Below are 11,809 nucleotides of genomic sequence, written 5' to 3' on the forward strand. Positions count from 1 at the left end.
GCTTACCTTTCTGACCAAATCTAACTAATCTTTTTCAAGGCGAGACTTTCAGCAACACCAATGACCCAACCTCTATATCCATATCCTTTTGATACAAATCTGCATTCATTTTTTGCCTTAACTGAGATGCTTCTAACCTTTTCCGAATCAATAACACTACATCCTTAGTTTGTTGAATTACCTCAGGACCTAACAACTTCTTTTCTCCAACTTCGTCCCAATAAAGTGGGGATCTATACTTTTGTCCATACAGAGCCTCATAGGGTGGTATTCAGATATTGGCATGAAAATTTTATTATAGGATAACTCAATTAACGGTAGGTGATCATCCTAGTTCCATTTAAAATAAAAAACACATGCCCTTAACATATTTTCTATAGTCTGAATCATCCTCTCACTTTGACCGTTTCTCTGGGGATGATAGGTGGTACTCATCTTCAACTTGGTTCCCAAACATTCCTAGAATTTCATCCAAAATCTTGAGTTAAACCTTGGGCCTCGATCAGACACAATTGAGAAAATCTTGAGTTAAACCTTGGGTCTCGATCAGACACAATTGAGATAGGAACTCCATGCTTGGTCATAATTTCATCTAAATACATCTTAACTAACTTATCCAAAAAATATCTTTCGTTGATCGGAAGGAAATGTGCAGACTTGATTAACCTATCAACAATTACCCAAATAGCATCATAATTCGATTTAGTCCTTGATAATCCTACTACAAAGTCCATTTCAATTTCTTCCCATTTCCACTGTGGAATCTCTAAGGGTTGTAACAATCCACTCGACCTTTGATGCTCTGTTTTTACCTTTTCACACATGTGATAGTTACCAACTCAATCAACTATTTCTTTCTTCATTCTTGGCCACCAAAAGTTAATCTTCAGGTCTTGATAAATCTTGATACTTTCAGGGTGAATAGAAAACCTGGAATTGTGAACTTCTCGCAAAATCTCATTCTTCAACTCAGTCATATTAGGGATCCATATTCTAGAAGAAAATCTAAACACACCTTTGTTGTCTTTTTGAGTACTAATTTCTTCTCTAGTTATAATGTCTATTCCTTGATCCATTACCTTTTCCTGATACTTCTTAATCTTTTCCATCAGTTTTGGCTGGAAGGTAATCTCATACAATTGCTCATTACCACATCCTGGTACTTGTACTTCGATCTCCAACTTTTCCAATTCTTTTGCCAATTCCTCAGCAACTTTAATCACATTCAATCTTTCTTTTCTACTCAAGACATCGACCACTACATTGGCTTTTCCTGGGTGGTAGTTAATGGAATAATCATAATCCGTAATCAATTCCAACCATCTCCTTTGGCTTATATTTAGATCCTTCTGTGTGAATATATACTTTAATCTCATATGATCCGTGTAGATATCGCACTTTTCTACGTATAGGTAATGTCTCCACAATTTCAATGCAAACACCATTGCTGTCAATTCCAAGTCATGCACTGGATATTTCTGTTCATGAGGTTTTAACTGTGTGGATGCATAGGCAATAACTTTATCGTGCTGCATCAACACGCAACCTAAACCTTTTAAAGAAGAATCACTGTAGATTACAAAGTTTCCTGTTTCGTCTGGTAATGCTAACACTGGAGCCGTCACTAACCTCTTCTTTAACTCTTGGAAACATTCTTCAAATTTCTCCTGGAAAAAAAACTGCTCATTCTTTATGGTTAACTTAGTCAATGGGGTGGCAATCTTTGAAAAGTCTTTTACAAACCTTCGATAATACCCCGCTAATCCAAGAAAACTCCTAACTTCTGTTGGGGTCTTTAGTTATTCCCACTTTTACATAGCTTCAATCTTTACAGGATCCACCTTGATACCGTCCTTACCCACTACGTGACCCAAAAACTGAACTTCATCTAACCAAAATTCATACTTTGTAAACTTAGCATACAGTTGCTTCTCTCGTAGCCTTTGCAAGGAAATCCTCAAGTGTTCTATATGGTCTTCTTTAATCTTTGAATAGATGAGGATGTCATCCATAAATAAAAGTACAAACTTATCCATATACTCCTTATACACCTTGTTCATTAAATCCATAAAGGCGGCTAGTGCGTTTGTTAGTCCAAATGATATTACAAGAAACACATAATGTCCATATCTTGTTCCAAATATAGTCTTTGGTATGTCTTCAGGCTTAATTTTTAATTGATGATAGCCCGATCTTAAGTCAATCTTTGAAAAACAAACGCTCCCTTTAGTTGGTCAAATAAGTCATCAATCCTGGGTAGGGGATACTTCTTCTTGATGGTCAACTTATTTAATTCCCGGTAGTAAATACACAACCTCATAATTCCATTATTCTTCTTTATAAACAACACTGGGGAACCCCCACGGGGATACACTTGGTCTAATCACTCCGTTATCCAATAATTCATGAAGTTGCTTTGCTAATTCCTTCATTTCCACTGGAGCCATACGATACAGAGCTTTTGAAACTGGTTCTGCCCCGGGTACCAGTAAATGGAAAAACTCTATCTCATGATCTGGTGGCAGTCCTGGCAACTCATCTGGAAAGACGTTCGGAAATTCCCTGACTATTGGAATCTCTTCCAGATTAGGTGCATCTTTCTCGGTGTCCACTACATGAGCTAAGTAGGCTTCGCATCCTTGTCTTAAGAACTTCTTTCCCTGTAGTACTGAGAGAAATTTCTTTTCTTGTTTCTGTCCTTGATAATTCACCCTGACATTATCCTCTTTAAACATAACAATCCTCTTTTTCTTGCAGTCAATATTTGCTTTATGTTGGGATAACCAATCCATTTCTAAAATTACATCGAACTCTCCTAGCTCGAAGGGTATTAGGACAGCTAGAAAAGAGTGACTTAGAATTTCTATTTGACCCTTAGGACATAATTAATTTACAGAGACTTTATCATGGTTAGCCACTTCTATGGTCAAAGGTTCAGCTAAATCTTCCAACATTAAATCCATTTTATTCACACAATTCTTACATATAAAAGACTTAGATACTCCCGAATCAAACAGGAGTTTAACAGGTACAGAGTTGAGAGATAGTGTACCTGTAACTACATCTGAGTCCTGGGTCGTGGATCTCTTAGTCATTTTAAAGGTTCTGGCTCTAGCCGTACTGGATGTCGGTCCTTGGGATGCGCTACCTCAAACATTGCCTTGAGTAGCAGCCTTACAATTCCTAGCAATATGCCCAATCTTATCACAGTTATAGCAAGTAACTCCTGGATTCTCTAGTTTGCATTCCGACGCGTAATGACCTTTCTGACCATATCTGAAACATTGAACATTCTCCTTGCACTGACCACTGTAATTCCTGCCACACAACTTGCAATCCACTACTGGCTTAACTGACTTCGTTGGAGTGGAACCAAATCAAGTGGTACTAGGCCTAGCCTGGGAAAAATTCTTCCTCATTAATCTTCTATCTCTATTTCTTCCAAATCGCTTCTGAAGCTTCTGGATAGACTCTGCTTGACCCGCCTTATCCATCACGTTATCAAACTTTCCCATTCTATCACCTTTCTCCTTGGAGGCTAACTTATGGTCATTTTCTATCATTAGAGCGGCCTGAACTATAGAGGTATATGTTTCGAATTTCTGGCTTCAACCCTTGTTGAAATCTCTTCTCCTTCTAGGCTTCCATACTCACATACTCCGATACAATTCAGGCCAATTCCGTAAACTTGGCTTCGATTCCGTCATGCTTCTTTCACCTTGTTTTAACTCTAGAAATTCAACCTCCATATGGTTCTACAAACAATCTAGAAAATACTTCTCCAAGAACAATTCTGTAAACCTGGTCCATGAAATAGGATATTCTCCTTCTAATGCTCGGGCTGACTTCTACCAATAACTCACCTCATTCTTAAGAAAATAACTTGCATAATCCATTTTAAGATCATCACTTACTTGGGTGAGGGTAAAAGCTTTCTCCATCTGCTTCAACCAAATTCTTGTAGCAACAGGATCTACTTCGCCCTTAAACTCTGGGGGTTTAACAGACTGGAAAGATTTGAAACTAACGGTTTGGTTCAGCCCTCTCAACTGATGTTATTGCTGAATATCCAGCTATTGTTATTGGATTTGTTGTTATTGTATAAGTTGATGCTGTTGTTGTTGTTGTTGCTGAAATTGTTGATGCCGCTGCTGAAATTGTTGTTGTTGTTGGGCCATTTGATTGGACTATTGGCGCAACAAATCTAGCAATTCATTCATGGATGGATCCCCAACAGAATCTCTACTGGAAGAGTTAGACTAGTCATTTCTCTTGGGTGGCATTCTCTTGAAACATAGAAAATGATTTATATAATTTAGAAATGTCCTGTATAACAAACATTTTTATACATATGTGCCAGGAGAATGCTTCTACAAGGAAATATTCCCATCTCTATTTATGGGTTCCATCCATAACGAATGGCTAAATTTAGCAATATCAGCAACAATTATAACAATAACAGTAACAACAATAATAACAATGCCAAGATTTTTAAAGAAAACTAAACAACATCTTTTATATAAACGAAATACGATATAACAACATTTCTGAATATCCAACTACAATACATCAATACAACACGGGCCGAATACACATCAAAATTTGGCTATCATAACAGCCTCCGACTAGTCCATCATAACATACTACTGAAACTATACTACAGAACTCTAAGGGATACACATGTCCGAGCACTGACAACTATCAACTCTGAAAACAACTACCTAGCCATTACCTCCACACACCAAGCTTGAACACTAACCAATCTATCAAAGCCTGGTACTGCATCGCCCTGGTCTCCGGACAGATAAAAAGCTCAATATATCTAGCTCTAACAATGGCTAACTGCGTCAGGGCTCTCAACCTAGCCTGGAAGTCCGGGGAAGGTACAGCTACTCCCTGAAAAGGACCGATAGGCACACGGTCTAAATGCACAGCTAACTCAGGACTCTAGTCCCTGATCAAGGCCCTATTAACTTCCTGGTGCACATGATTAGGAATGGGGGATGAAGTGTCCGAAGCAGAAGAAGGTGGAGCAGGAGGTCAGGGAAAAGTAGCCCTAGGTCCACAACCAGGTGGGAAGTCACGGACTGCAGATGCTGATGTTCACAGGTGAAGATAGCTGATCAGTCTATCAACACCGGACAGCTCCATCTGCTGTCCTAAAATTTATATGTTCCGGAACTCAAAGACTAGCTAGGTCTTTGACACACTGGACTAATCGGTTCCAACAGGGCGCACAACCGACTTAGCCTCTTACGCCACCACGCTGGGCCGTTACCGAATAATGGGCCTCTTACGCAACTCCAATATCTAACCCTTTTATCCAGTTTTCAAATCCATTTATACCTATCTCTTTTTAAAACAATTTTTATCCCAGTACATTTCAAACAAAATTCCAATATCAATCACAGTTTAGAGATATGCATTTCAGAAGTTACTTTTCCCCTAAAACATGAATTTCCCGTATTTCCAATATCAATCACAGTTTATGAATTTCCCGTATTTCTGAAATTAATTTCTTGGAAAAAGAGCAGTATTTCCTCTATTTATCAGACTACTAGTCGATATGAAATCGACGCGATTAATCACAACAATACAATTTCATAACCATTATCCAATATTATTTTCACGACTATACCCCCTAATTTATGTTTTGAAAAATAATTTTACGAACTAAATAATATTTTTATAATTGTAGGACTCAGAATAAATCATCACGGTCCACCTTTAGCTCACCGAGGCTCGTCGCTGACGGCGAAAAAATTCGGTGGTGCCCGATTATTTCGGGTTTCCAACACGAACTCTACCGATAAAATAAAATTTTCCGCACGAAAAAAATGAATTTATTTCACGAAATTACTCAAATAATTTTCTGCAGAAAATAAATAAGAAATTCCGATCTATACACCCAATCTGAAAAGGAACATAACAACAATGCAATCACAACCCAACGACACAGAGAACACACGCAACAAACGGCCGGAAAACGGCCAGAAAAATGAGGCAACAGGCGGTGATTACCAGGAAGCAAACGGGGAATACAGGAGGCAAACGGAGAATATCGAAGAAAGAAGAGATCGAGAGGAAGGAGAGATATATGAACAGAGGTGTGTATATATATACATATGTAAGAGCAGGACAGAGAGGAGAGCTCGAGAATAGCAAGAGGAGAAATGAGAGACTGATGGGAGAGATAGAGATGGAGATCAGCAGTTGTGTTTGTGGGTTGTGTTTATATATATATATATATATATATATATATTTCTCTTGCTCTTCCATGTATCAACTGCTTCACCAAAATGTAACACATGTAACATTCATCGCCGGTAGCCTGGTTTTATCTCACGCTTTGCGACTTAACGAACCAAATTGCGGTTATAAATAACTCGAAAAATTTTCAAAATAATTTTAAAATTCTCGGAATATGCAAAAACTAATAAAATATAAATTTCATAATTTTTGAAATAATTTTGAATTTAACTTTGGACCAGCAAATATAATCAGAAAATCATTTCGGGATAAATAATTAGCGAAATATTATTTTCTAAATTTTATAAATTCCTATAATTTGAAATTATAAAGCCATAAAAATAATTTTAAATATAATTTCAGTATTTATGAAAATAATTCTTCAATAAAATCCCTTTTCAATAGCAAAAACAAAACAAAATGACTCGGCAATTAATAAAAGAAATGATTCTCGCACACCACTGAGTCACACTTAATTAATATTAATATAACACATAGCTGGCAGAAGCATAACAAATTTTTATTTATTTAATATTTATAAATTTTAATGATACAAAAATACAGATCATTATATCCGAGATTCTCAATTTTTCCTTGAATAAAATACTTCAAATCAATATCCGTTAATGGTTTGATTTCCAGGCAGTGAGGGAATCGCAACGGTCTCACTTAAGACCCACAACCTTACAAGTTCAATGAACTCGCTTTTGACAAAATTGCCCCATATTAGAAATAAAGAAGATTAGTATTTTATTCTGTGTTTCACAAACACAAGAATCTCGTAATGGTTTGTTCATTTTAAAATCTTGAGTCGTTACAGGTTTTATCTTGTTTAGCAAGCATGGCATGGGTGACTTATCCAATACATACATTCTTAATCTAATTAAGCATGCATCATTAAACTACTCTACACAAATATTCATCATATGAGCATATATATGTAAAGTGCAATAAAGTAAAAGTGGTTGGTTATGGCTTCATCCTATGTGATCTTTCTCAAGCTAATGACAAAGATCTAGGTCAATCTAAGGTGGAAAATAAATACAAGCTAACTATCACATGTCTTATTTCTTGAGTTGTCTCTTCCTTGTATTGCTTCCTTGGATGGCCTCCATGTGACATTACACTTCCTTGATCTTTGAATTTTCCTGTCTTCATATACATTATAAGAATGAAATATAAAAACTAATCTAGTGAACTTACAAGAAGAACTCGAGTTACATTCGAGATTTAATAATTACAAGATCAAATGACATGCGATCCGTATTGAAAAACCAAAACCATTAACCTAAGGTCATAAGCCATAACCATCCACCATGCTCAATTAACTATAAGAACATGTTAAAACACATAATATTAATTTAACATAGCATACCTATCATGATCTAATCATAAAACTAAATATAGAAAAAAAATCCAAAAATTCGAAATTAAATCTGATAACATTAAATCGCAGATTACAGGGTCAAAATGGAGTCAAACGCTCGATTCCCTGTCGAATAGGGTATTCGTTCGCGAAAATCGGACACCAGACCCAAATCTCAGAGAATCTATAACATCTGATTCAGAAGCCGTATCTAATACGATTCTCATAATAAGAATAAACATAAATTATGTATATATCAATATACATACAGATTATATAATCATCATATGATTATATAACTCACGTGAATATCTTATATTTAAACCATACATATACAGACATATTGTATCAACATCAAAATATGGCAAATCACGTACATGTTTGTATATCTAAAATGATTAAACACATAAATGAATTAAACACTTTCGCAAGTAGCTCTGATGTCCTTGAAGGGTTTTGAGCACATAAACGCAACGGAAATGATGTAAAATTAAATTAAAACCGGTATAAAATCAAAAACCTATGCAGGATCCATGTGAAAATAGATATTTAATTCGCAGTAAGAATCTTTACCTTAAAAAGGCTGTAAGAGTTATTAATGGAGAATTAATGGAGTTCCAAACCTTGTTAAATGACCACGTATCCTGTTCTCCCGATTTACGCTCTAAGGTATCCACACAGACGCCTTTCTTGAAGAATTGATGTGTACTAGCACCCAAAAACTCAATCTCTACCTCTCTTACTCTTTCTCCTTGAACGGCTAGGGTTTTTTAAACCATGTATCCTTATATATAAATCATCTCTCAAAGAGTTTATATAGAGAGAAGAATGAGTTTTCGAGTTATATTCTAATTCCCAATTTATTATTTAAGTAAGTCACACTTAATTGATTAATAACTTATTTTGGAAATAGTTTAAATAATTTATGTATTTTATTTATTTAATTAATTAAGTCATACTTAATTAATATCCTAAATAAAACAAATTACTTATTTAATTTAAATTTATAATTCAAATTATTCTCCTTCAAGCGTTCTATGTGTGTGTCCCTGTGGGTTATTATTACGTTGAAAATAATTTTGATATCTCATATTAAAATTATAAAAAATGAGCAACATCTAGTAAAATATCATTGTTACCCAAGTATTAATAATTAAATCGGTGAATCTATTAATCCTTTCGTGATAATGTACAATTTAATATAATCCCTTTAACCACATATTATAGATTAAATAGAGGCATGTAAATGTGTCATTCTCATCAAAGTTTAATCCAAGTTTTCTCGATTAATGAGTAGACTCTCATAACAAATCAATATTTGAGCGCAACCACACATTTCATAGTCTAACTCACACAAGAGGCCAATAATATCACTCCTAAAATGGGAGGGTTAAATCTTTTCTAGATCATTCATATTTCTCTTACGATTCATAATATACCCGAAATACACTTTTATCATTACCCGGTCAAAGGTAACTTTTAATGTAATCAAAGTACATTAATTCTCGTATAAAAATATAATGATTTCAAGTATAAGGATCATTACATCATTATCACAGTGAGAATTACTTATGACACAACAGACATGTAAAATCTCACACTGGGTCGGTCCAACACCATGTACATTTACATCTGCCTGTATTTTTGACTTTAATATCACTATACATATGATCAATGTGATGTGATCATCAGTCAACAAACACACCAGCCTTAATGCATTATTATTATCAGTTAATAAAAATACTTGATTAGGGATCTTTACGAATATTTATATTATTCTCATAATCTCATTTCTAAGTCATGTACTTAAAGATATAGAATTCATATCATATTTCAAGGACATTTATTAATCTAACATTTATATCGCAGTAAATTAAGATATAATAAGTTATAAAGGGAATAATCGATAGAATATAAATGTTAATAATCCAAATATCTTAAACTAAAATATTATTGTTGTCTTTAGGCCACAAACACTAATATTTTATTGATGCATATAGACATGTATTTATAGTTGTACAATGGCAGAGTGATAACTTTCCTAACTATTTTGATCATTCCTAAAAACTAAGAGCAACTGATGTTGTTGTGTTGTTACAACAGATAGACATATCAGATATAAAAAATACATGATGAAGTATATCTAACTACTAATTATTTACATTTAATTATTTACGTCTAATAGACGATCTCTTTAAATGTTTCAATTTTTTCTTAAATCATTACACAAATATATATTATTTTTAATTTTAAAGTTAATTAAACAAGTTTTGGTAAAGTATCATTAACAGTACGTTGGTAACAAAACTCTAAGCTACAATTATATCCACGCACATGCCAAATAAAAAATCATGCTCCAAGGAAGTCGATCATAAAATATACGCATATCTACATGTCTATCCCGATAAAATATATGCATATATAAATGTGTACACGGGTAAAGGGTAATTAGTAATATCATGAAATGAACTTTAAATTTGAAATTGGGTAGGCGCAACTCGCACTACGCGCGACAAGTAAATACTTTAAAATTTATGTATTTAATAACATCGTTGAGTTAGATCAATTATTTGGTAGTTGATATCGTAAATTATAATTTTTTGTTATATATTACATAACCGTTAACTTAATCATGTTTGATGTGGCAACAAATTTTTTTTGTTATATATCTTTTATTTTATAGTATAATGAAAAGATTTTTGTTATACGAGAAAGTGGTCGAGAGATAATTGGATTAAAATATCGATGTCATATTTTATTTTATATTAACATATAATAAGTAATTATCAAATAAAATATTAATTAAATAATATTTATAAATAATAATTGTAATAAGTAATATCAAATACCTTTTTTTTGTAGATATATATCTATTTTAAAAGTGTTTAGGGACTATTTGGATCATGAATTTTAATCGTGAATAAAAATAAGATTTCAACAAAAATGTATCATATTTATCTCTCATTAATCATTAATCGGGTTGAAATCTCATGATACAAACGATCCTTTAGATTAAATATTAATTTTTTTATTAAGATGATTACAGTTTAAGTTCAAGTAAGGGTAAAGAGGTGGCTCATTCTGTATTTTAGTTTTCTAAAAATAGTTGTAACTAACAAAATCGACTTTAAACAATATAAATGGTGTTTAGAGCAGTAAATGTAGCATTTAATTATTTAAGACAAAAACATAATATGTATTGTAATATTTGGGATATGACGTGTAATTTTTTTGTCAATAAATAAATATCATGTGATTATTATATGAATTTTTTATCAATTATCTGTTAATTGATATCTGTGTTTTGATGTTTGTATGTGATAAAATTTGAGAATTTTAATTTTTATATGTCCAAAATAAAGTATAGATAATTTTGATAATTTTCTATTAATTTATATGTTGTTATATGATTTTATAAAGGATTTATGGGTTTAATAAATTATTTTTCAAATTAATTATAAATTATTTTGTATAATCGGGAATCGTCCAACTTCAACCGTTTTTATATTTTTACTACCCGGAAGTCTCAGTAAAACTCATTCCTAACATAATTTGATTATTCCGAATATTTTTCATATTTTGACTTTTTCAATCCGGAGTACGGTTTTACCTGTGCCGTTCCCGGCGTAAATTTTATGATACAATTTCCGTTTCAACAAATCGATAAAACCTGTATTTTCGAGAAACGGGATATTTTGATTAAACTATTATATTATCCTCTCTTAATTCGTGTAATCAAACCGCTGAGACCAAGGCTGTATTTAAAAAAAGCCCAGTTTTGAACCCTAAAACCGGTACCGAATTGGATCCGTTTTATCAATACTTAATGATTAAGTATTTTATTTTTTATATCCGATATGATCCAACGGGGTACCAATATTCCGTAAATATAAATAGCCAATACAGTATCTTATTCAGTACAGATAATCATACCCCGATAGTAAAATCTTATAATTATCCAGAGAAAATACATAAATTCATTATGTTCTTCATAATCAAACGATGATTCGAATGTGTTATCGAACTCCGATATGGGCGTGCGAGTAGTCGAATCAAAGCTCTTGACGAGTAAAACAAGTTATACAATCTATAAAACTACAGAAACATCAAGTAATTTTCCATTTATTTTATTAAATTCGAATTTAGTTGATTTAAATTATGACTTTTTTATTTTGAAATTTGTTTATGTGTTTT

At 33.2% G+C, this 11,809-nt stretch overlaps 1 protein-coding gene across 1 annotated transcript; it reads right to left on the minus strand.

Moving 5' to 3' along the window:
• Window positions 1-2,327: 2,327 nt before the first annotated feature.
• Window positions 2,328-2,792, minus strand: LOC141702746 (uncharacterized). Its single transcript, XM_074506374.1, has one exon. It carries the CDS (start codon window positions 2,790-2,792, stop codon window positions 2,328-2,330), a length of 465 nt encoding a protein of 154 aa, XP_074362475.1.
• Between the last annotated feature and the right edge of the window lie 9,017 nt (window positions 2,793-11,809).

Source organism: Apium graveolens, chromosome 2 (genome assembly GCF_009905375.1).
Source record: "Apium graveolens cultivar Ventura chromosome 2, ASM990537v1, whole genome shotgun sequence".
NCBI lineage: Eukaryota > Viridiplantae > Streptophyta > Magnoliopsida > Apiales > Apiaceae > Apium > Apium graveolens.

Coding starts and splice junctions, on each gene's coding strand:
- LOC141702746 (XM_074506374.1), bottom strand. CDS start 2,792: ATGGATTGGTTATCCCAACATAAAGCAAATATTGACTGCAAGAAAAAG.